This window comes from Seriola dumerili, unplaced genomic scaffold, assembly GCF_002260705.1.
Source record: "Seriola dumerili isolate Sdu_G_001 unplaced genomic scaffold, Sdu_1.0 BDQW01000068.1, whole genome shotgun sequence".
In the NCBI taxonomy this organism is placed as follows: Eukaryota; Metazoa; Chordata; class Actinopteri; order Carangiformes; family Carangidae; genus Seriola; species Seriola dumerili.
This window is the reverse complement of record NW_019174323.1, coordinates 19,386,128-19,412,940: the sequence shown is the minus strand read 5'-3', so window position 1 is coordinate 19,412,940 and position 26,813 is coordinate 19,386,128. Positions and strand designations below refer to the sequence as shown.

The window sequence follows — 26,813 nt, the reverse complement described above, 5'->3', positions numbered from 1 at the left end:
ACCATGTTGCTGATCACAGGGACACAACTCCTTCATCAGATAATCACATGTCAGATTTTGTGTTTACAGCTGTTCTCAGCCTGTGATCTGTTTCAAAAATGTTTATGAGATTGAAATTAACTTTGAAATAATAAATACCATTTCCTGTTTTCATTCATGCACTTCCAGGTTTAGCGTTTAACTTTGTATTTATTAAGTTTGTTGTTTGTTTGTTGTTTTCAGAAATACAAGTGTTAAAATTAAAAGCTGTCTGCTTCTCTGTGGATGATGATGGTGTGTGACCACAGTGACAGGTCTGTGTGTGTGTGATTCTCTAAACAGGGACCGGACTTTTTCCTGGAAACCGGCGCAGTGGAGTCAGATTTCTGCAGAAACAGTAGCTGCTGTCGGACAAACCAACACATCAACACTCTCAAAATAGTTTGTGATAATAAGCAGGAGATTAACTGTTAGAGCTCAGTTCAGCGTTCAAATCCCCTGACCTTCACACCACTGAAGGTCCCTGAGCAAAGCGCTCAATCCTACAAAACACCATATTTAACTTATAACATGAACATGATGGGAAATAAATTTTACATGATTCGATTTTCTATAAATAAAATTATTGAAACTTTTCTCAATGTTGCGGCTTTGTAACTTTTTTCTTGAATTTAAATTTTCTCTAATTTTTGACTGTAAACATAGAGTTCAGTTCATAAACAGACTCCACGCTGGTCTCTGTTTACCGTTACCATGCCAACATCCCAGACTGACACCTGTGTGTGTGTGTGTGTGTGTGTGTGTGTGCTGTGTTGAATCTATACCATAAGAGGAGGTGACTGACAGTGCTCAGCTTCACTCTGTCACATGACTGACAGTCATCTGATACACGACACAACAGCTAGTGTTACACCTTGATCGAGAGAGAGAGAGTGTGTGTGTGTGTGTGTGTGTGTGTTTGTGTGTGTGTGTGTCAGAAAATAGATGTGCATGTGTCTGAAGTCACTCCTGCTACATGTTAAACTGTATTATTATTATTGTTATTATATATTTACCATCACATCCATAACACAGCAAGAAAGATTTCACTTTAGATATTCAGATTCTTCTTCTCCATCATCATCATCATCATCATCATCAGGAGGCGTCTGATTGGTCCAGATTCACTCAGGACAACAAGCCCAAACAGTCATGAAGGTGTGGTCTTTGAACACGCCGTTGGTTCTAGTCTGAACATTTCTCTTCTACTTCTGATGAATTCCAATGATTGGTGACTCTCCACCTTTAAACACTGTGTCCTTCAGTGTGACATGGTTGTGACACTCTCTGACTGCAGCTGCTGTTATTAGCTGTCCTTACATAAGCAGCACTGAGGCTCCAGTTACACACACACACACGATTGCACACACGCACACACGCACACACACACACACACTAGAGTTTTATTTGATGTAAACAAAGATTTTCAGTTTATTGTGAAATATCACAAAGAAAATCATGAAATCTTCTCACTGCAGCAGCTGGAACGACAGAATGTTTGTGATTAATTAATCATTAATTTGTGATTAAGCCATTGAAAATAGTTGGCAATTAATTTTCTGTGATTCAAGTAACTGATTTATAATAGTCTTTATCGAGTTCTGTTCCTTTACTGTGGTGATGCCGCCAAAAAAAATGCCTGATGCGTCAGTTATAAAGTCATGAAATTTAAGTTTTTTTTTCAGAAGCTCTTTGATAAAAAAACAGAAAAACAGCTGCAATATGTACAGTTACATGTTTATTTGATGCTTTCCATTAAATCCACAAAAGAGGCAGAAGTTTTTTTTATATGTTGGAGTAAAGAGTGAATCAGTGTGTGTGTGTGTGTGTGTGTGTGTGTGTGTGTGTGTGTTAGACCTACTTGGCTTTGGCTTCAGCGTCCTCATAACCTTTATTTGAGACGTCGTCCAATCCACCGATCAGATGCTTGAATGAGCTGAGGAGGAGGAAACAGAAACAACAGGTTTTAACAAACGCTGAAATGATGCTGAAGAAAAACAGAAGAACTCCAACACACAATAAAATCATATAATGTGTTCCTCTCTCTCTCTCTTTCATTTGTGACTTTAGAACAAAAACAAGTGTGACACAAAGGGGACAGATAATGGACAGACATGTAAATGAAAGGATTAGGAGGTGTATGGTCTCTATGATGTGTGTGTTTGTGTGTGTAGTTTTCTGAGGTTTTTATGTGATATATATACAAAATGATATCCTGTTAATGTAAGAAAAACAAATAAATCTCATGATAAAAATATGCTCATATGACATAAAATATAATATAAATAAAATCTAATACAAAATAGTGCAGAATAATATAATAGTGTGGTGGTGTTATGACAATAGTATATATCATTTATATAATAATTCTAAATATGTTATAATAATATAATATACATTATTATATATCATGTATACATGTATATATATGTAAAAATTATAAATTATAATTATATCTACTAAATTGAATGACATTGTGTTTCCCTTTTATTCATAATTAATCACAAATTTATACAAAATAAAAAACTTAAGTCCCGACTTCCTGACTTCAAATTAAATATCAAAAACATAATAATGCTGAGTCTCCTGGTGGTCAGATTAATTAAAGCACTTTACTCATTTCTACCAACATCAACAAACATCATGTTTCAAATTGAAAAATAAGTGAAGAAAAAATCTGATGAAGATTTAAGACTTTATCTTTTTCCAAGATGTCTGAAGAGCTCATTCAACTGAGGGTCTGATACACTCTGCTACATGTATTATATACAGTATGATATACTGTACATACATGACTCAGTGAGTGACATGTGTGCAGTTCATTGTGAGGACCAGCAGAGGGCAGCAGACAGCTTCACTCTGCAGGAGAACAGCTGAAAGTTTAACTTTCTTTCGGCACTGAATCGAGATGGAGGTGAATTGAGTTTAAAATCAAGTGGACAGTGATGTTTCATCTGAGAACCAGTAAGTCTGGAGTGACGGACATGTACTCCAGTCCCGTCCTGGTTCTTTGTGACAATCATGCAAACACAACCTCAAAACGACAACAAAGAGACACAAACAACTACAAATAAACTCAAAATGCCAAAAAGACTGTTACATGTTACATGTCTGCTCATTGTCTCATGATCTGTCCATGTGCTGAAGAAACAGTGAAGTCTGTCTCACACAGCTGCAGTATACATTATTACAACATTATTTCTCACTCTCGGTCAATGACCAGGCAGGTGACGGTCTCAGCAGCTATGACGTTGGCTGTTCTGACGTCCTCCCTGTGGACACAACACACACATATTTTCACTTTCTAAAAATGTCTTTACTTTGCAAAAATGTCCTTATTTAGCACAGAAACACACACACACACACACACAGTCGATGTGTAAATAGCGCTCCCCTGAGGAAAAAACACACTTCAAACCAATTAGCAGCAGCTGTGATGATGGCGGGTGGTTAGTAAACCAGCAGTGTAAGAGACAAACATCTGTGATTAAAGAAACAAACAAACAGAAGAGAGCCCTCACATGTTGGTTTGTCTCGACTTGTGGGGACTGTATTGATCTATAAGGGGGTGGGGTGTGTGTATGTGTGTGTGTGTGTGTGTGTGTGTGTGTGTGGGGGGGGGGGTTATCCTAACACACGTCAGCTTGATGCTTCCAGTCTTTTAGCGTCCATCATCTTCCATTTTTTTAGCGTGTGCACGTGTCTGATCAAAGCTGAGTTTTTCCTGCAGTGGCGTTTACTACTCATTTTTATATTTTGTGTTAGAATTCATGAGGATATCATCATTTTTATATCATAACATGAATAAATGAATCAATAAATACGATCAGAAATCATAGATCAATAATGCTCTCTGCAAACAGGATAAAAGCTTGTTTGGTTAAACTTTTACCAGGGCCAGTTTATCTGCTTCATGGGAACTGTAGTTCCAGAACATGGAGCATGATTATTACGGAGTCATAGAAGTGGCAAAAAGATAGAATAAATTTATAAAAGAATAAGAAAATTATCTAAAATTTTATCTTCATTTTCATCTTTTGCTTTTGCTTTTCCTTGAAGCACCAAGCTGTCAATCAACTGGCTTTGGGCAGGCTTTCCTGTTTAGGCTGAGTAGTCTTTTTTAAATGAACTTGTTTATTTCTGTTTATATTTCCACATTTATTTTCTTATTCTTTTACAGATCTATCTATTTTAATGACACTCCTGTGACTGCATATGTTTATCTCCCAGAGAAGAAGAATAACGTCTCCTCGGGCTGTTTGTGTGTGATGTTTGGAGAGTGTGGTGAAGGTTCACATTGTACCATCACAGGGTTTTAGTAAATACATTCAGGTATTTATTCATTCATAAATCATTAGCAGACAGAGAAGAAAGTGAGTGTATGTGAGTGTGTGAGTGTGTGTGTGTGTGTGTGTGAGTGTGTGTGTGAGTGTGTGAGCGTGTGAGCGTGAGTGTGTGTGAGTGTGAGTGAGGTGTATGTGAGCGTGTGAGCGTGAGTGTGTGTGAGTGAGTGTGTGAGTGAGTGTGAGTGAGCGTGAGTGTGGGAGTGAGTGTGTGTGTGTGTGAGTGAGAGTGTGTGTGTGTGTGTGAGTGAGAGTGTGTGTGTGTGTGTGAGTGAGAGTGTGTGTGTGTGTGTGAGTGAGAGTGTGTGTGTGTGTGTGAGTGAGAGTGTGTGTGTGTGTGTGAGTGAGAGTGTGTGTGTGTGTGTGAGTGAGAGTGTGTGTGTGTGTGTGAGTGAGAGTGTGTGTGTGTGTGTGAGTGAGAGTGTGTGTGTGTGTGTGAGTGAGAGTGTGTGTGTGTGTGTGAGTGAGAGTGTGTGTGTGTGTGTGAGTGAGAGTGTGTGTGTGTGTGTGAGTGAGAGTGTGTGTGTGTGTGTGAGTGAGAGTGTGTGTGTGTGTGTGAGTGAGAGTGTGTGTGTGTGTGTGAGTGAGAGTGTGTGTGTGTGTGTGAGTGAGAGTGTGTGTGTGTGTGTGAGTGAGAGTGTGTGTGTGTGTGTGAGTGAGAGTGTGTGTGTGTGTGTGAGTGAGAGTGTGTGTGTGTGTGTGAGTGAGAGTGTGTGTGTGTGTGTGAGTGAGAGTGTGTGTGTGTGTGTGAGTGAGAGTGTGTGTGTGTGTGTGAGTGAGAGTGTGTGTGTGTGTGTGAGTGAGAGTGTGTGTGTGTGTGTGAGTGAGAGTGTGTGTGTGTGTGTGAGTGAGAGTGTGTGTGTGTGTGTGAGTGAGAGTGTGTGTGTGTGTGTGAGTGAGAGTGTGTGTGTGTGTGTGAGTGAGAGTGTGTGTGTGTGTGTGAGTGAGAGTGTGTGTGTGTGTGTGAGTGAGAGTGTGTGTGTGTGTGTGAGTGAGAGTGTGTGTGTGTGTGTGAGTGAGAGTGTGTGTGTGTGTGTGAGTGAGAGTGTGTGTGTGTGTGTGAGTGAGAGTGTGTGTGTGTGTGTGAGTGAGAGTGTGTGTGTGTGTGTGAGTGAGAGTGTGTGTGTGTGTGTGAGTGAGAGTGTGTGTGTGTGTGTGAGTGAGAGTGTGTGTGTGTGTGTGAGTGAGAGTGTGTGTGTGTGTGTGAGTGAGAGTGTGTGTGTGTGTGTGAGTGAGAGTGTGTGTGTGTGTGTGAGTGAGAGTGTGTGTGTGTGTGTGAGTGAGAGTGTGTGTGTGTGTGTGAGTGAGAGTGTGTGTGTGTGTGTGAGTGAGAGTGTGTGTGTGTGTGTGAGTGAGAGTGTGTGTGTGTGTGTGAGTGAGAGTGTGTGTGTGTGTGTGAGTGAGAGTGTGTGTGTGTGTGTGAGTGAGAGTGTGTGTGTGTGTGTGAGTGAGAGTGTGTGTGTGTGTGTGAGTGAGAGTGTGTGTGTGTGTGTGAGTGAGAGTGTGTGTGTGTGTGTGAGTGAGAGTGTGTGTGTGTGTGTGAGTGAGAGTGTGTGTGTGTGTGTGAGTGAGAGTGTGTGTGTGTGTGTGAGTGAGAGTGTGTGTGTGTGTGTGAGTGAGAGTGTGTGTGTGTGTGTGAGTGAGAGTGTGTGTGTGTGTGTGAGTGAGAGTGTGTGTGTGTGTGTGAGTGAGAGTGTGTGTGTGTGTGTGAGTGAGAGTGTGTGTGTGTGTGTGAGTGAGAGTGTGTGTGTGTGTGTGAGTGAGAGTGTGTGTGTGTGTGTGAGTGAGAGTGTGTGTGTGTGTGTGAGTGAGAGTGTGTGTGTGTGTGTGAGTGAGAGTGTGTGTGTGTGTGTGAGTGAGAGTGTGTGTGTGTGTGTGAGTGAGAGTGTGTGTGTGTGTGTGAGTGAGAGTGTGTGTGTGTGTGTGAGTGAGAGTGTGTGTGTGTGTGTGAGTGAGAGTGTGTGTGTGTGTGTGAGTGAGAGTGTGTGTGTGTGTGTGAGTGAGAGTGTGTGTGTGTGTGTGAGTGAGAGTGTGTGTGTGTGTGTGAGTGAGAGTGTGTGTGTGTGTGTGAGTGAGAGTGTGTGTGTGTGTGTGAGTGAGAGTGTGTGTGTGTGTGTGAGTGAGAGTGTGTGTGTGTGTGTGAGTGAGAGTGTGTGTGTGTGTGTGAGTGAGAGTGTGTGTGTGTGTGTGAGTGAGAGTGTGTGTGTGTGTGTGAGTGAGAGTGTGTGTGTGTGTGTGAGTGAGAGTGTGTGTGTGTGTGTGAGTGAGAGTGTGTGTGTGTGTGTGAGTGAGAGTGTGTGTGTGTGTGTGAGTGAGAGTGTGTGTGTGTGTGTGAGTGAGAGTGTGTGTGTGTGTGTGAGTGAGAGTGTGTGTGTGTGTGTGAGTGAGAGTGTGTGTGTGTGTGTGAGTGAGAGTGTGTGTGTGTGTGTGAGTGAGAGTGTGTGTGTGTGTGTGAGTGAGAGTGTGTGTGTGTGTGTGAGTGAGTGTGAGTGTGTGTGAGTCTTGGGGTCAGAGGTCATATGATCTTACCCCTGCAGCGCTCTCTCTCCAAACCAGTCTCCCCTGGCGAGCTCTCTGAGGTGTACCGGCTCCTGATTGGCTGAGTCCTCCTGGGTCACGTTCACCTGTCAAGAAGGTGCGATTAACGTTTATCAGCAGGTGATCAGGGCGAGTCCACAGATCAATACAATAAGCATCAATCAGTGGGAGAGAGAGTTCGACCGTCACCTTTCCCTTGCTGATGATGAAGAAGGTGTCGCCTCTGGCTCCCTGTCTGATGATGAACTCTCCGTCTTCATAGTGAGTCTAAACACAGAGAGGTTAGAGTCAAAGACCACAGAAGAAGAAACTGACTCCACCACAGAGGAAGATGTGGTGAGTTCAGGCGTCATGAGAACCGATAGTTTGGCACCAAGTGGATAGATGACGTCAGTACTGGAGATGTTAGTCCTCCAGGACTGATGGGGGCATTAGAGTAACAAGTGAACAAAGGAGGAGGAGGAGGAGGAGGAGGAGGAGGAGGAGGCTCCTGAACTGAGACAGTTAAAGTTTATCTGAGCTTCACCTTTAACCCCAGTTCAATACACAGATGATTTATGACATCACAACTAGCTTGGAACCAATCATGTTGCAGTATTTTCAACAAGGTTGACCAGGAACAAGGGGACTGTGATGTTCTGTACAGATGTGTGTGTGTTGTGATGGAAATATTCTGGAGCAGCAGTAAAATCATTGATATGTGTGTGGAGGGATCTATAAAGTGTGGGGGGGGTGTCAACCCTGCTGAACATGTGGGGAAATCACCATGGAGACGTGTTGTAGGTGACGGTCTCACCTCTTCCATGACATCGGCCAGTTTACTGAGAGTTTCCTCTGGAAGACCCTGGAAGGTGGGAACACTGGAGAGAGAGAGAGAGAGAGAGAGAGAGAGAGACAGAGAGAGACAGACAGAGAGAGAGAGAGACAGACAGAGAGACAGAGAGAGAGACAGTCATACGTCATGAACAGTGTATGAGATACTGACTCTTTATTTTTGTCATCGTCTCTAGTTCAGAAACACGTTCATATTTTATCACTGAGGCTCAATTCAGACGACAGTCAGAGTGTGTGTGAGTGTCAGAGTGAGTCAGAGTGGCCATTTTGTTTTCAGGGCGTCCGTCCGTCTTGTTCTCGTGGACGTGATGTCTCAGTCACACCTTGACTGAACTTCTTTAAGTTTGGTACAAACCTTCACTTGGACTCAAAGACGAACTGATTAAATTTTGGGTGTCAAAGGTCAGTGTGACCTCACAGCAATTATGACAAAATTTCACACACATGGTTAATATTTTCTCTGACTCTGGATACACAGGATGTGACCTGGAACTAGTCTGAGTGGCGGAGGGATACGACCATGAAGAGATGGCTCTAGTTTCTTTTGGATGCTTGTTCTGCAGCGGCAGGCGGTTGCAGTCACCTCTTGAGGAAGTCCATGTACTCGGCGTGTTTGATGAGCCCGGTTCTCATCATGATGGTCTGGAAACACTGACGGTCGATGGCCCACAGCTTCACATGGGTCAGAGCTGCAGGACACAGAACACATGCAGTAGTGAATGAGCCTCATGATGGAAACGTCATGAAAGTAACTTCAGCTGCAGCTGCTGCAGAAACAGAAGAGGATCTGGATGTCATTATCATATGACACTGGTGTGTGTGCACGCATATATGAATACATCACATTACTGTAGGTGCGTGTGCTCATGTGTATGTGCATTGTTAACTATGTGAGAGGCCGGGATCAGATAAAAACACAAGCTGTAGCACTGCTGTGTGTGCGTACAGTAGGCAGGTGTCGTCATGGCAACAGTACACACATCTATGCACATGTTGTTATAAACCAGTGACAGATGCATCTATCCAGCAGCATCCACTTCACAGCTTCTCATTTCAGATGAAAAAGGAGAGCGCGCAGGTTTGATCAGGTGAAGTCGGGTTCTGTTTAGGAGGGAAAACTTTCCTTAGAAACAAGGAACCAACTGAAAGATCGTTAACTTCTCTTCTATTCATTAACAACATGTGACGCCTGATCTGGACCTGATCCGAGTCCTTCAGTTCTGGATCTCTGACACGATGCAGCTGCACTTGAGAACAGGTGAAGGAAACGTTTGTGCCGAAGATGTTCAGAACATGTTTCTGTAGACATGACGTCTGAAACACTTGATCAGAATACTGAAGGTCCCGATTCAAATCCATATATGATCAGTTTAATTTATTGATCTGAAACTGACCTGAGATCAGCTGATGGTTCATTAGAGAAGACGTCTCACTCTGATTGAGTTGCTGAACCACAGAAACACTCAGTCCACCCTGACTGTACAGAGTGGAGCTTCTTCCCACACAAACGATCTTTGGTCACGTTCAGACACACAAACCGACAACAGACTAATTGATGAATTAACATGAATCAGGGACAGCTGATGGTGAATGTGACAGCAGGATACAACATGTGTTAGTGTCGGAGTGAATCTGTCTGGATTCACAGTCAGATTATTTAGACATCATCACACTAATTATTCACTATAATTGATAACGTTAATAGATTGCACTCCATTTAAGTGAGTTAGGTTCAGGGTCATGCCTAAACAATTAACTTAGACTGAACCATTGCTAATGATGTTAATTACACCTGTGCCATTCTGACAGCAGCATTGCAACACAAACAGGAAGTGATGAAACACAACAGAGTGCATTAAAGTAACACAGTAAATTAAAGTAACACAGTAAAGTAACACAGTTAAGTACAGTAAAGTAACACAGTAAATTAAAGTAACACAGTAAAGTAACACAGTACAGTAAAGTAAAGTAACACAGTAAAGTAACACAGTAAAGTAACAGTTAAGTACAGTAAAGTAACAGTAAATTAAAGTAACACAGTAAAGTAACACAGTACAGTAAAGTAAAGTAACACAGTAAAGTAACACAGTAAAGTAACAGTTAAGTACAGTAAAGTAACAGTAAATTAAAGTAACACAGTAAAGTAACACAGTACAGTAAAGTAAAGTAACACAGTAAAGTAACACAGTAAAGCTGGCTTTAATGTCACTGGAGCCAAAACCAGTACGATGCAGGTGGGAGCCTCACTGAGAGGAAGTCAAGAGACGGAGAAGGTTTGGGTTTCTCTGGAGTCTGGAGCTCAGTCTGGAGACATCACACCTTCATGATGATGCAGGTTCGATTCCCCAGACAGCCCAGGACAGATAACACTATAACTCTTTGTTCTCCATCAGCAGCATCACTGCAGGGAGACTTTGTTTATCTGTCGATCACAGCAGGTGTGACGAGTAATAGAAACCACATGTGCGTCCAGTGTTTTACAGTCAGTGATGGAGGGAACGAGGAGAACCTGTGGACTGTGATCGTCATCAGGGAACAAACTGTAATTACAGTCTATTTTCAGAAAAGAGTGAATTTATTCTTTTTAGTGCTGAACACAGCCAATGGTATGAAACTCTGGACTGAGACCTGAATGCTGCTGTTGAGTGAGAGTGGAGGTCTGACTTCTCCTCTCTCAGCTGAAGAGTCTCTGTCTGCTGTGACTCACCTGGCAAACGCTTTTTAATATCATCTTTATGAAGCTGGGACTGAGGCTCAGGCAGCTGATGGGTTTTTAGTGGTTATTTGTTGAGACAGTAAAAACCACCTGTACTTACGCTGGTTTCTAATTATGCAAGTGACATATGAGTCAGATTTCATAAACTGAACATTTAGTTTTTAGTTTTTCATAGAAAGTTATTATTTTATTTCTCATCTCCTTTTAGATGCTGTTCATCAATCTTAGATAGTGTCAGTTAGTTTACCAGGTGACCTTAATTAAACTGCATTCTGCATAACAATGTTGAACGTGTTCTTTAAAGATATTAAAAAATCCGTTGTCATTTGGTCTGTAATAAAATACACATTGTAATCAAAAAAACCTTTATAGTTCCAACTGTTTAGGAAAAACAAAACTGGCATCGGCATTATAATTTGGAGCAGCGACCTCTAGTGGTCACCTGAATCACACCTGCACAGGTGGAGGTAGCACCTGTTTCTTCCAGTCACTTTGTTTTAACCTGAACCACTAAGTTTTTGTGCTTCATCAGACTAAGTGCATTGATTCACGTAGCTGCAGTAACTAGTTACCTTACTGTTTAATATTTAAATAAACACGCAGTCTGCTTCTGAAATGTGATGCGTTGCCCACCGGTGTCCAAAGGGAGGCTGTGACCTCCCAGCAGCTCACCAAAGGTTCAGAGAGTATCGTCTGTATGAACCATGGATGTGTACAAACTTCCTCCCTCAGCAAATCTGCTCCGAATCACATACAACAGATACAAACAGGTAATATGTTGCCATGGATACAGTGAGGCTTTCTTTTGCCCATGTTTGTTTACATTTTAGAAAATGAAGTATACTGAACTAACTATTTAAACTACCTACTATTGAATTATCTATTTTAAGTTCTGTTTTTTATGCACCATTGGATGTACTGACAACTATCACTGACTAGTTTATTTGATGCAGCGTTTTCATGTGTGTGTGTGTGTTCAGGTTTGAATTGGCTTTGTTTTTATGACGTTAATATTTGAGGACTTGTTATATGAACTTATTGATCTGATCAGTTTGAGTGTTTTGATATGACGTGTGAATAAATGTGACCAGTGACATCAGACAGGAGGAGCTGTGAGAGGAACACAGGGAAGAGACGCCTCATACAGTCAGTAAATAAATAATAGTGAATAATCAAATCATTAGTGAAGTACGCTGGTCCCTAAGAACAAAGCAAAGACAAGAGTGCAAGCGCAAACACCCCCCTCCCTCCACTGGAGACATAAATCCTCTGTGTGTGTGTGTGTGTGTTAATGAGATCAGCTGATAACACTCATCTAGTAGACCTTAACACGACCTTCTTCAGTACTCGTCAGTACTACAGAGAACCTCACAGTACTATAGAGGAGCGGTTGCAGTAGTACTGCAGTACTACTGCAGTAGTACTCTGTATCTGAGATGAAACACACAGCTTCTGTTCGGTCATTACTTTTTATTTCTAGTTTCCACTGCTTTATGGCCTGCTGTCTGTTGCTACGGAGATAGCAAGTGTCTCTGTAACCACGGAAACAACAGGAGACAATCCACAGCAGCAAGTATGATCGGCTGAGGTGTGTGTGTGTGTGTGTTTCAGGTGGTCTCTTGTCAGTTTTCAATGGTTATTATTCATGTTTATTAATAACTAACTGGTGTGTGTGTGTGTGTGTGTGTGTGTGTGTGTGTGTGTGTGTGTGTGTGTTAAAGGTCAGTGGGTCAAACAGTCAAATGGAAATGGAAGCAGATGATGATTTGATACGATCGCATTCATATTCATAGGCAGCTGCTTTCTAATACTCACACACACAAGTTGGTCTTTCTGTAGCAGTGAGGACACTCTTTGACATAATACACTCCCTAGCCCCTCCCCCGAACCTTAACCATCACAACTACATGTCTTACTCCAACCCTCACCCTCACCCTAATCTAAACCTGATTCTAACTGAACCAGGTCTGAACCATCAAACAGAATGTCCTCACAGTGACCAGAAAGCTAAAAGACATGAACACACACTGTTGAAAACCTCTGGCGTTTAGAAGAGACACAAACAACTAAGATGCTAACACTGCTAAATGCTAACACTATAGCCACTGCTGCTACAACTGCTAATACTACCACAACTACTGCTTACACTACTGCTAACAGTACTGCTATTACTACTACAACAACGTATAACAATACTGCCAAAACTCCTGCTACTGCTACTAATGCTAGCACTGGTGCTACCACCAACTCTCAACTATTACTGATACTGCTACTGCTAGAGCTAGTGTTACTGCCACACCCGTCACTATGGGCGGGCCATAGGGGGCCTGGCCTGCCCCCAAAAATGCTTGTGCCCCCCCACTTGAGGCACAGATCTCTTAAAAAAAATTACTTTAATTCTTATTTTATATTATCATAGTAGCTAATTTTGTGTAGAGAAATACTAATGTTGTATTCTTTATCATTAAAACATTAAGAATATAAAGATACAATGGTGTGATTTTGTTTGATTGATTGGAATGTACACTGCAACAGCCAATCACGGCCTTACTGAAAAGAAAGTTACGCTATGTACGTGACGTAGCCTACGTCAATTTAGCCGCTCAACAGTAACCGCGCATTTTTGAAAGTGAAGCTGGATGAGTTTTCACCGGCTTACTATTACATTTCTAGTTTATCATGGATATTCGTAAGTGGTTGAAAAGCCCACCAACAGTCTCCTCTGCCAAATCGGATACGACACCGACGCCTCCTGATGTCGTTGGAGAAGGAGACCCTGGACGACAGTCTGAGCCCGTTGCTAGTAGCTCCGTGGAGCCCGACCCTGGGCCTGGCAGGACCTGCAGCGGCCACGGAGCGGAGGCTATCAGCAGGTCAAGTGCAACCGCGACTGGTTAATAATAATTGTGCCCTCCCATGCATTTCATATGCCCCCCTTAAGACTGAGGTCTGGCGACGGGTCTGGTTACTGCTAACACTATGACTGCTAGACTCCTGTTGACACTATTGCTATAGCACTCCTGCTAACACTTCTGTTATTGCTCCTACTACGGCTGCTATTACAAGCTCTACAGATGCTAACACTAACACTATGAGTGCTAAGACCAGGGTCTACTGCTGGAAACACTTGTGCGACTACTGACACTCTCTCAACTAGCAACTAGCACAACTAGTGAAACTGCAAATATTAACACTACTGCAATTACTACTGTTACTCCTACTTATGATAACACTATTATCACCACTTCTGCCTCTGCTAACAAAAAAGCTACTACAGCCAGTGCTAACATTGCTAATACTACTACTGCTAATACAACTATAGCTTGCACTACTACTAACAGTAGTGCTATTACTACAACAATAACTTGTAACAATGCTGCCAAAACTCCTGCTACTGCTACTAATGCTAACACTGGTGCTACCACCAACTCTACTGCTAACGTTAACTATGACTGCTAACACTCCTGTTATTACTACTGCTTCTACTACTAATGGTAACACTATTATCACCACTTGCTGACACTAAAGCTACTACAACTACTGCTAGCATGACTGCTAACACTTTGACTACTGCTCACATTATTGCTACAAAATGCTAACTGTTCCACGACTGTTAACACTATTGCTACTGCTGCTGGTATTAATGCTAGTAACAATGCTAATTCTGTTAGCAGGCCTACTCTGTTCTTTATGAGCGTGATCTTTCAATGTTAGGCTAACACATTTTTAACATTTAAACAGTGGATTTTTCATGTTTAAACATTTCAGTCCAATGAATTTGCTGACATTCTGAAGCAGACTGTATGTTAGCATGTTAAGCAGCTACCTGTTAAACTGCGTTCTGCTATTTTATCAATACTTCATCTGTTTGGTAACTGCAGTTGAACGCCTCCCTTTTTAAACCACATCAAGTCACTTTAAATCTGCATAGTTAAAAAGAAAAGAGCTTTTATGAGACAAAATGACATCCTTAATGATTTTCCCTCATTTAAGAAACAAAAAATATAAACTTTTAGCTGCAGAGTTTGGTGACAGTTTGACTTAAATTCTTGACGCAGAAACATAACTTATAGTCAAGTGTTTTCCGTTTTTGTGATAATGGATTTTAATAATTTAAATGTAGCCGTTAAGCTGACACTGACCGCTCTGTGTTAAAGTGTAAGAGCAGAGAATGAAAGCGATAAACTCCAGCTGGAGCTGTGTGTTAATGTGAAGATAACGAGCAAAAAGCTTCAGCAAACGGAAACGAATCCCCTCGAACCCAGCGCTGTTGCCAAGAGACACTGATGCCAAAACTTAGCTCATTGGCTGGACCGGATGGTGTTGCCTAGCAACCACTGCTTAGCAAGCACTCTACCAGGAAGCCCTGACAAAAAGTTAGAGGTACACACATACTCTCATACACACACACACACACACGCACGCACGCACACATACACACACACACACACACACACACACACACACACACACACTGATGTTTCATTGGCTCCGACTACAGCCTCGTTACTCCCACTCTTGCCTCTCGTCTCTTCTCCTGAACTCAGATCAGTTTCCTTCAGCAGTCTTGTCATCAAACAGTTAACGCTGCTCGTTTAGTGCTGAATATGTGGAATGTTTTGTCTGAAGACGGTGACATGCATCTGTCCAGCTCTTCAGTCAAGAGCAAGATATCAGAGAAATTCTGACCTTGGTGTTCAGTGTGGATGTTCTGGTCAGTGTCTGCTCACAGCAGCAGGTCGAGCTGGGATCAGCTCCAAAAATAGCACATCCCCTTGAACCTTAAAAAGTACCAGGAAGAAACTCTTCTCTGGGAGGCAGAAAGTATCAGTGTCATTGGAGAAGAGCAAATACTTAGTTTTTCACGGTACATTTACAACTACACAATTAGCACAAAGGCTAATTTTGCACCTGTAGTCAACGCAAAATTAACATAGTTAGCAATGTACTGACCTGACTACAAGACAATATTATTTTTCTGGAAATGAGTTTTGGAAAAGTGCCGGTCGTCTTATTTTGGAGGGCAAGACAATTACGGTGTTGACGACATTAGATATTGTCAGAGTCCATCAACCCTGTTAGAGCTATTGGTACTGCTAACATTACTGCAACTGCTGACACTGATGCTACTTCAGCTAGTGCTAACATTGCTGATTCTACTACTACCACTTCTACAGCTACTGCTAACTATTCAACGACTGCTAACACTAATACAACCACTGTTGCTATTACAAGCTCTACTAATACCAACACTAACACTATGAGTGCTAACACCAGGTTCTACTAGTACTGGAAACACTCATGCTACACTGGCGTGTCTTGAATATATTGAATAATGGGGGAGTAGTCCTATTCAGGCCAATAATGGAGTAAATGTTATTTGAATAATTTTGACTTGAGAATTTTGAGTTTTGTGAATAAAGATGCAAAAAAAACCTTTTTTTTTTTTTTTCATTTTACAACCCCTCATTCATTTTGTGCCCTGGGTTGGGAACCTGTGCTCTAAAGCATGTTCACACTTCTCCTTTAAACCAAATATCAAAACCAGTTGGGGTGTTTTATAAGGACATTTCTGAATTCCTGGTTCAATACAGAGGACCAACGACCCCTTTGATCAGAGACTAATGAGAAGCACAACACTGCTGCTGATAATGTTAGAAACAAAACTGGTTTTAGATTTAACAAAGTGGAGATTCAGTGCAGGACTGTGGGGACTGTTTCCTAACCTTGTGAGGACTTATGAGGACCGTCCTGTTTTAACTGGACATTACCTACAAACACAAACATAACTCATAATCCAGTCTGATGATGATGTCATCAGTCTGTGGTGTTTATTTTGTTGTCTCTCTCTCTCTCACACACACACACACACACACACACACACACACACACACAGTGTACTCACTCCTGACGGTAGCCGTCCTGGTGCAGTTGTAGAGGATGGCCAGCTCTCCGAACACTTTGCCCGGTCCCATTGTACACAACTTCATCTCCTCTTTAGTCACCTCCACCTTCCCCTCTGGGCGAGAGACGGTTACATACAGAGAGAGAGAGAGAGAGAGAGAGAGAGAGAGAGAGAGAGAGAGAAGAAGAAGACCAAGAAAATCACTTTTGGGACATTTAAACAGGAAGTCAACAAGTTTATTTCTTATCATTTGTCAGTTTGAGAAGTTCACAACAGAGTGATGTCAGAGTGATGTCATCAGATTGTAGATGTCTACCACACAGTCTGAGCATGGAGTTTAAAGATGTGGCTGTTTACCAGCAGGGAGGTTCTCATGAAGGAAACTATCCAGGTGCATTGTGGGAAATGTAGGATCCAGTGTTTCTGGACTAAAAGTCAGGATATCTCCAGCTCTGCTGCTCAGATCTGGACCTCTGTTTTTAATTTGTCTCTCCCAACTTTATGAAAACAAGATATTCAGTCATCAAGTCCAAGATGACATCCTGATCTCTCCACAACACAGCTGCCAAAACCTCAACAAAAGAAAGGCTGGAAAACACCCCTAATACCCTCAGAATCTCTGCCCAGCCCCCGAGCCGCTGAGTCCACACTTCATCGTGAATTACACAACAAGCAAGCCAACATGAAACACAGACACAGCGGCCACCGCTCAGATTCAATCCCAGCTCCAGTGTTCGCATCACATCAGGTGACCAGGCGGACGAAGAGAGAAGCAGCCTGGAACCAATGATCCAAAGGACTGGACCACATTTATATACAAACGCAAATACTGACAAAACATGTCACCTGAACAGCAGCGGGCCGACGCCAACAGATCTGAGCTGCCGACAGATTAAACACACTAAACAGTTTCATACATTCACCATAAATAATTCATTATTTGGTTTTATTCTTATTCTTAAATCATGTTTCCTCTGAAACGTTCAAATGACCTGAGAATTATCTGACGTGTAGAAGTATTAAATCACCAGCAGGAACAGATCAGCCTCATGTCCTTATTCACAAGTCTGATCACGCAACGTCTCCACAGTGTGACTGAGTGAGTGAGTGAGTGAGTGAGTGAGTGAGTGAGTGAGTGAGTGAGTGAGTGAGTGAGTGAGTGAGTGAGTGAGTGAGTGAGTCAGTGAGTGAGTGAGTGAGTGAGTGAGTCAGTGTGAGTGAGTGAGTGAGTGAGTGAGTCAGTGAGTGAGTGAGTGAGTGAGTCAGTGTGAGTGAGTGAGTNTCCCCTCCAATTCCAAGTTCAGTCTTACTTCTGTCCTCAGTACATTCGGATACACTTTTCATCTGTCTTAGCTCTGACTCAGGCTATTAAATGTCCAGGAATAAATATCCACAACAGCGGGTTCAGCCCTATAAATGCAAATGTGAGTGAGTGAGTGCGTGAGTGAGTCAGTGTGTGTGTGTGTGTGTGTGTGTGAGTGAGTGAGTGAGTGAGTGAGTGTGTGAGTGAGTGAGTGAGTGAGTCAGTGCAAGTGAGTGAGTGAGTGTGTGTGTGTGTGTGTGTGTGTGTGAGTGAGTGAGTGAGTGTGTGAGTGAGTGAGTGAGTGAGTGAGTGTTCACTATTGTGAGTAATAGGAACAAATGTATTTTGTTCTGCTGCGGCGACACATTGGAAACAAAATAAACCTCACAGACGTGCTCTCATTTATTTTATTTGTGTTGGATTACACACACACACACACACACACACACACACTGGCCACCTGTCATTTCCCCTGCGTGTGTGTGTGTGTGTGTGTGTGTGTGTGTGTGTGTGTGTGTGTGTGTAATTTTGCATATCAAAGATGGTCTGCTTCCATTAGTGAGGACACAGACACTGAGCTGAATCATTTATATGTCGGTTCTTCAGGTGAATATTTTACATCATTTATACCATAAATTATATCATCATTAGTTAGTGGGTTTTTGTTCTTTCCATTTCTGTAAACCTTTGTATTTTTAATACACCTGATATTTAACTATAGATAATTGTTATATTTGCTTCTATCTAAGAATATTAACTACGGATTGCTAGCCTGAGAGGCAAACCCCAGGATGAAAAACACTCCCCACAGAGTGCTTGTTAATCTCATTGCTCTGAGCCTGCAGTCATTACTGAAGGAGATTCAGACGAGTAGATCAACAGTTTTATCTTCCCACATCTGGATTTAGGCAGCTGGACTGTAAGAGGACAGCTGGTAACAGCTGATCACAGCTGATAACAGCTGATCACAGCTGAGCTAAAAGGATGGATTCGAAGGCGACGCCCACACGACTACGTTTTCATTTAAAACGCATCTTTTCCTACGTTTTCGCCTCCCGTCCTCACGACTCTCTGAGCCCCAAAAAGAGACTTTTGGACACGCTAGTGGACCTGTTTTATTTTGAAAACTGTGGGGTTGTGTTTTATTTTGAAAACTCTTAATTCAGCCTTCCCTCCCTCCCTCATTTTACTGCCTTCACCTCTCTGTGATCTAGTCCCCCTTTTTCTCCTTCCTTCTTTTCCTTCCTTCCTTCAATGCTTCCCTCTCTCCATCCATTTGTCCTGTAATGTCCACTTTCTCCTCCTTTCCTTGTCTTTTACTCTTTCACTCACCCTTCTGTCACTCTTTCTGTCTTCCCTCCTCTTCCTTACTCACTTTCCTTCTCCATCTTCCCATTAATGCCCCCCCTTTCCTTCCATCCTTTCCTACCTCCTTCCTTTACAAACTGAGTCCAAATTTACAAACGGTGGAAACATTTTAAACGCCAAATATGGTCATCCAACAAGTTGCCATGCCAACTGCATCCACCAGAGAGCTGTCTGTGTGTGTGTGTGTGTGTGTGTGTGTGTGTGTGTGTCCTTTCACATAATGAGACAAAACTGCTGCATCTGTTTCTTCCTCCAAACACAGAATTAATGAGCATCATATTTATAACACACAGACAGACAGACAGACAGACAGACAGACAGACAGACAGACAGACAGACAGACAGACAGACAGAATCTAGTAGTCTGTTTTTAGGGATCACTTCCTCTTCCTGTGACAGAAGTCGTTAATATTGAGCTGCCACACTGCCATCTGCGACCCCACCCCCCTCAACACACACACACACACACACACACACACACACACACACACACACACACACACACACACACACACACACACTTGATCAAATCATCTGGTCATGAATCTGCTTTGTTCTCCTCTTGTTTCCTCTGACAGTTTAAATAAGGGGATGAATCCTCATCAGCTTCAACACGTTCATCCATCCATTGATCCATTCATTCAATAATTCATCCATCCATTCTCCTCACTATACCTATGATCTGTTGACCTCCCATGAGCCTCTCTGCTTGTCACCAAGAAACTGGATCTTTGCTGTTGCAGATCTCTGGCAGGTAAACTCTGTGTCACTTGTATCACATGACCTTTTATCCACTGTTGTTTTTATTGTAATTTTTAGTTTGAATTTATTATTGGCATTTCTGTTTTTACTGTAAAGGACTTTGTTTTGGAAAGGTGGAATATTAATAAAGTTATTATTATTATTAATAATGTTTGGCCTCTAGACTCTGTAATGTTGTAATACCTGACCCACGCTGGTGGACACACACACACACACACACACACACACACACAATAATAATATATCATAAATCCCTCAGTCTCTGAACCTCGTCCTGTTCGACCAGACTCCTTTCAGAAACGACCCATTTTAACATGTCACGTCTCTTTTACATAAAACCTGACGAGAAGATATTTTTGAGATTGTGGGGACTCGCTAATAAATTCAGCACTGGTGTAATCTGCCCAGCAGCTTTTTCTTAGGTATAAATGTCATTGGTTGCTTCACACCGCTCGCTGCCACCCACCGGCACAGAGGATCGGCCATCTGGAGGATTGTTGTTGAGCCGCTGTGGGTCCAGAATCACTGAGACAAAGAGATTAAAATACAACAGGACAGTCTGACTGACGACTGACACAGGAACCTCCTTCACCACATGAAGCAGTTTAGCTCCAAAATAATTCAACCCACCATCTTAAATTGAACAAAACTCTAATGATATTCCTCATAAATAAGTTGCATTCAACTGAAAAGTCAACGGTTGGTCAAACAGTTTCAACTGCCTTCTGACTGCAGCTTCAGTCCAAACACACCAACATCAACCGTGATTTAAGTGGGAGGATCACGTCACTAAACAGGATTCTTATATAACACACTGACCTCAAACATGGCTATAAATATCACTGAAGTAAATACACTAAAGAGAGAGAGAGGCGCATCTGAATTCTCAACAACCTGCAGGCAAACAGGTTCAACACATGAAATAATCTGTCTTCACGTCTGGAGTAATTTCTGTCTTTGTGCTGAAACACAAACTGTCCCTTTAACAGTCACCAACTAAACTGGGTTTTTAAATTAGAAAACAGCTCTAAAGTGAGGAGGAGGAGGAGGAGGAGGAGGAGGAGGAAGAGGAAGAGGAAGAGGAAGAGGAAGAAGAAGAAGAAGAAGAAGAAGAAGAAGAAGAAGAAGAAGAAGAAGAAGAAGAAGAAGAAGAAGAGTTCACCTGGACTAAAGGAGGAACTGATTGGATTTTGGTGGTCAAAGGTCAAAGGTGTGGTGACCTCACAAAAAAATTTATTTGACTCTGATAAACAGGAAGTGACCTGGAACTAGTCTGAGGGGAGGAGGGATACGACCATGAGGAGGTGGTTCTAGTTTGTTAAAAAGCTTTGTTTCATCAAAATGTTTGTATTTTTATATTTAAAAGTATTACCACACGGAAAACCTCAGGGAAAGTCGTATTATTCCTTCAGAGGAAACTGAAGAACCAACACTCAACCTTTATTATGAATAATCATCATATACGGATCCATACGTCTTCTGTAGTTGTCTGACGTTAGTCAAAGAGGTTCAGGTCTTTGCATGTTCTCCCACATCCAACATGTCCACTTCCTGTCTGTTGTGTCCCAGAAGCTGATATGAGATCACCAGCATCATGATGTTTCGACTCATCGCAGCTTCACGACTTCAACCGATGGTCACAAAACTAAAACAAGGAGCTGGAGCTGGAGGAGAGAAGTCACAGCTGCACAGGAAGAAAGTTGAAGTGAAGAGCAGCGTTTGAACGGAGGTGAGCGTTCAGCAGCCTTCAGGCGTTCTAACACATTATGCAACGCAACTCGAGTCTGACACGTTCCGGGAAGACGACCAGCAGCCGAGAAAACTGCGTCTAAAGGTCGGACTGAGCTCCGGGAAACTTCTGCAGCGACTTCAACACTGAAGCTCTGAAAACCTCCTCAGTTTCCAGGCCACACAGCTGCAAGTCTTTACTTCAAACATAAAGTCGTCAAGGTCCGTGTTTGTACAATTACACACCAAACTATTGATGATTGGATAAACGACATCAACTAAACTACAACTGTTTCATTATTTTCATCATTTACAGCCCAAAAAAAAACTGAAACGAATTCATTAAGATAAAATCTCTAAAAGTCCAAGTCACAAACCCTGAAGACAAAGACGAGAGTCACAGCAAAACCCTCAAACCGGCCAGACAGAAATGTAATGTATGTCATCCATGTCCCTATACAATATGTACATATACAAACTTTGTACATGTACATACTGTATATTGAAATATATATGTATACATGATGAATTTATATATGGTATAACATGTTGGGACCATATATGATACAATATACATTTGATGTGTATATGTAAGTTTATTAAAAACAACATGTATGTAAAAATTCTATATGTTCATAAATGTTTTTATTAATTTCTCATTAGTTTTAAACTTAAACTGGAGAAAACTAAAGACTTTTGGCCTCTACTGTTTATGACATCAACATATAGGATGGATATATACGTAACGTGTGTCTACAATATAAGCTATATGGTGGTTTTTGTAGGGGGAATTAAATTTGTTGTGAAGCAGGATGCGGCACAATAATCATTTTATCTCCATTGAAGACAATATCACAATGGGAAGTAAAATCAGATTAATCAGATAAATCGCCCCGCCCTCGACAACACACATGAAAACAGACAAACAAGTCCAAGTTAAAAACACAACATCCTGACAAAAAAAAACCAGTCGAAACCATCATGGTTTTGACACGTCTCCTCACCTTCCATTACGAAGACCAGAGAGCCCACGTCGCCCTCTTTGATGATGCAGGAGTCTTTCCCATAATCCACCGGGTACATGCAGTCCACGATCTCCTGGATCTGAGACAGCTCCAGGTTCTTCATGAAGTCATTGTCCAAGATGGCGTCCTTGATCAGCGACTTCGACCTGAGAGGGGGACAGAAGGAAGGTCATGAACTCATCTGGGGAGGCGACGACACTGTACTACCATTGGCTGAGAGGAGGCAGAGCCTTACAGGCTGAGAGGAGGCGGAGCCTTCCAGTCAACATCAAAAAATACATGAAATATTGTACCTGATGCACCTGAACGCAACAAAGTGACGACAACCACATTTCATCTCTCCTTCATCTCAGAAAGGTTCTCTGCTCCACAGAGGACGAGATGCTGATTGTTGTTTTGAGGTTTGACGAGACAGTATTCTTATAAAGCTTTAACCGTTTGAACAAGTGTGGATCAGTGGAGGTCTGATCAATGTTCACCCAGAGGAACCAGAGGAACCAGAGGAACCAGAGGAACATGAGATTTTGGTGTATACTCACCCACCCATCACTCAAAGAGGCCACACCCTCAATCCTCCATAACTGTAGTCCTTAATAAGATGTAAACAGGTGAGTTATATAAACAGGTGTCATGAAGGAGGAAATTAGCTCTAGAGATCAAAACAGTTTTTGTACCAGGCTGTAAACATGTTGATTTCTGCTGTAAAGTTTTAACATGGGAGTCTATGGGGACTGACTCACTGTTGGAGCCAGACTCTAGTGGTCGTTAGAGGAACTGCAGCTTCATGTTTCAGGCTGGAGGTTGGATCTTGGTCTCACTGCTGTTTCAAAATGTTCTAGAAAATGACCAGGAACATAATTAAGGTGGAATAATACGAAATACTTCTAAAATGATAAATATCATATTTGTAGAAGAAACAATGAAATAAATGTTTTGGGTTTTTTTCAGAACACTAACTCGAGAATTATCTCAGACTGGGGTGTTAAACTTTAAAATCTCCTTCCTGTCTGAAAACAACAGTTTGGCCCAAATGAAATTCACAGCTGAGAAATGAGCTGTGAGGAAATTCTCTGAGTCTCTTTCTGATGCTGCAAAGCACCGTGGGAAACGTGGGAAGTGCATAAGAGATAACTCTGTTGTAAAGAGGGAAAAAGTAAAGGTCTCCCTGAGAACAGATGGGTGAGACGAGCGTCTGGGGGGGGGGTGAAATGGAAGAACGAGTGAAGAAGGAGAAGAGGGAGAGAGGAGCAGATGAGGTGTACAACAAAACAAACGAGGAGATAAAGAGACGAGGAAGAAGATATAAAACAGAAAAGCATCAGGAGGGAAAGAGGAGAGACTTTCATATCCTGTTTGAACTCAGCAGCAAATCTAAACAGCAACAACTCTTCATCACATCAGAGGTGCAGGTGACTGTGATATGAACCTACTAACGACAAACACAGGAAATCAAATCAATACTAGAATCACCTCCTCGCCGTTGTATCCCTCCGCCATTCCAACTAGTCCCAGGTCACGTCCCTGTTTATCCAGAGTCATAGAAAATATGAACCACTGCTGTGAAGTCTTGAGTAAGGGCTAAAAAGTGTTTTGTGAGGTCACGGTGACCTTTGACCACCAAAATGTACTCAGTTCATCCTTGAGTCCAGGCGAACGTTTGTGATACTGAGATATCGTGTCCACCAGAACGAGGCGGACAGACATCATATTGTTTTCAGACGTCTCCAGCTCTGACCGTCGCCGTGTGGAGGACTGACTGTCACGTTCAACTGTTCTCACTACGCACAAACATCACAGAGGAGTTATCCTCCTGATGTCTGTGGAGGGAAACAGTCTCAGGGAGACGGACAGGCCTCACCTTCAAAATAAAAGCCTCTCTCAGCAGCAGATCTGTGAGAGTCGAGTTTCAGCTGATCATTAACTCGTCGGCTCAGAGAGCGTTACTGCAGACAGCAGGAGAGCTGGTGGGAGTTCACAGCCCACACACACACACACACACACACACACACACACACACACAGGCAGGCAGGCAACTGACAGGGTTTCATTTACCATCCCACCACTTCTCGCTGTCAGCATCTCGCTGTCAGCATCTTGCAGGTTGGCTTTGTGTGTGTGTGTGTGTGTGTGTGTGTGTGTGTGTGGGAGGACCACACAGTGGTTGTCACTGGTGGCATGGACAGAAAGAAAAACACATTATATTGTAGTGGATGAGAGCGAAGGACTGATTGAAAGAAGAAGAAAAGGTGAAACTATCATCACAAGTAGAAACATGGAGTAGAAATGCCGCCTGGTTCACACCCAGTCTTCATCCAGAGACTGATGTTAACTGATGTTATTCGAGAGCTGGTGTCACCCCCCCCCCCCCCCCCCCCCCGTACTGTCACACACACATTTTCATATTCATGTGTATAAATAAAGATCTGTGTCCGCAGCAGCTGCCACTTCTACAGCAGAGACGTCACATCAGGAAACCAAAGACTGTCTCTCACTGACTGAGTCCGTCTGTGACAGAAACACACACCGACACTGTAAAGAATCAAGGTATAGGATTCTGTCCATCAGGTAGATAATGATGCAACAATTCATCTACTTTCTGTGGGACAATAAAATCTGCAACTAATGATTGATGTGGTTATTTTCTCAATTAATCAATTAGTCGTTTGACAGAAGATAAAGAAAAGCAGTAAATATCCACATTAGAGCAGCAGCTGAAACACCTGCTCCTTTATCAATCAATCAGCTGATCATTTCAGCTCCTGATCAATTATTTAAATCATTTATGGCACAGTTCATTTAAAAAAGTTAAATATCTGTTTCTTTCAGAGTCGTTCTTGTACTGATACCAGAACCAGACTGTGCCTGAAACACTGGATCTGGAACCACATATTTTATTCATAAACTTTATATTTTCACACCTGGATAAAACCAGGTTTTCCCAAGTCAGTTCTTCTTCTCTGCTCTAAAAACAGTCTACACAGGAGGTACTGTTTCAGAGCAGAGAAGAAGAGTTGGTTTCTGCTGTTGGAGCCATTAAGAGTTTTAAGTTAAACAAGTAACTTCCTTCGGTCTGTGAATGCAGCATTTTTAGTCTGTGATTGTGTTTGTAATTGCCTGATGCTCACCTGATGCTCACCTGATGCTCACCTGATGCTCACCTGATGCTCACCTGTGCATCAAAACAAAGTGAAGTTTAGCTCTTTCTGATTCACTCAGCTGAGCTGCAGCTGCGGCGTGATACAGCACGCTCTGTAGATGCGCTTGTGTGTAGGAATACGGTGGTTGAGCAGTTGAGAAAAATGAAGAACCAAAGAAAAGTGCTGTTTTGGCGGGAATATAAAGAGCTGAAAATATTCTACATGAAGCTTCATTTGAACTGATGTTGGATTGTTTCGATGGGCGTGTCTAGAGCAGGTGTTTTCTGCTGGCCCCGCCCACAGCAGCTCATCGCTCTGCTAGTGTACCGGTGCTCCTGCTGCTCTAAACTGGATCTACAGCCGGTAACTCTCTGAACATGACCACAACTATCCCTTTCAGTTTCACTCACTTTCATTCAAGAGGTGGACTTACTCTGGGCTCTTGGGGTAGAAGGGCAGCGTGACATGGCTGAGGGCGCTGATATCGCAGGCGGTCGGCTCTGCGGAGATGGCCTGCCTCTTGCTGCGGTGCTGGTCCGGCTGTAGGACGAGGTTCTGTTGCTGGGCCTGGACCTGCTGGGCGGTGGCCGGCCGGATCACGGACCGGTACTTGTCCAGCTCGTTCTGCAGCCGCTGGATCAGCTCGTCCTTCTGATCCAGCTCCAGCTCCAGCTCGTCAATCAGGGCGTCTCGCTGCCGCAGCTCCTCGATCTTCTCCTGAAGGGCATACTGCAGGTCCCGCAGGGTGCCCATAGTTCCTGTGGGAGGGTCCTGAGGAGGTCTCAGGGTTCTTCTAGATTTTTCAGGGTTCTTCTGTTGTCCCCAGATTTCCTCTTAGTCTGAGGAGTTCCTGAAAGTACTAAACTCTTGGGATCCTCAAGGTCTCCCAGACTTTCTTCAGGTCTTGTGGGTTCCCAGGGTTCATTTGGGCACTTCAGAGTTTTGCGTTTTTCCTCAAGGTCTAGTAACAAGTCTGAGTCTTTGGGATTTCTAGAGCTCATAAGGTTCATACATCAGGGTGTTGCCAGTCCCTCTAGGATGTGTTCTCGGGGTTCCTCTACGAGTTTTCATTCAGCGGTTCCAGGTTCTCTTGGTCTGTAAAGTATCTCGGGGGGGGGGGGGGGGACTGTAACAGT

General features: G+C 42.7%; 1 protein-coding gene across 1 annotated transcript in view; it reads right to left on the bottom strand.

The window, feature by feature from the left end:
- LOC111220349 (cGMP-dependent protein kinase 1-like) overlaps positions 1-26,430 on the bottom strand; it is a 33,818-nt gene extending 7,388 nt beyond the window's left edge. The window contains exons 1-9 of the mRNA XM_022743411.1: positions 26,111-26,430; positions 22,520-22,686; positions 16,355-16,468; positions 8,317-8,422; positions 7,696-7,759; positions 7,089-7,166; positions 6,891-6,985; positions 3,225-3,290; positions 1,880-1,954 (exon numbers count right to left, since the gene is read on the bottom strand). Of these exons, the coding sequence (XP_022599132.1) occupies positions 1,880-1,954; positions 3,225-3,290; positions 6,891-6,985; positions 7,089-7,166; positions 7,696-7,759; positions 8,317-8,422; positions 16,355-16,468; positions 22,520-22,686; positions 26,111-26,430 (1,085 nt within the window). The remainder of the gene's footprint in view (positions 1-1,879; positions 1,955-3,224; positions 3,291-6,890; positions 6,986-7,088; positions 7,167-7,695; positions 7,760-8,316; positions 8,423-16,354; positions 16,469-22,519; positions 22,687-26,110) is intronic.
- Positions 26,431-26,813: the final 383 nt, after the last annotated feature.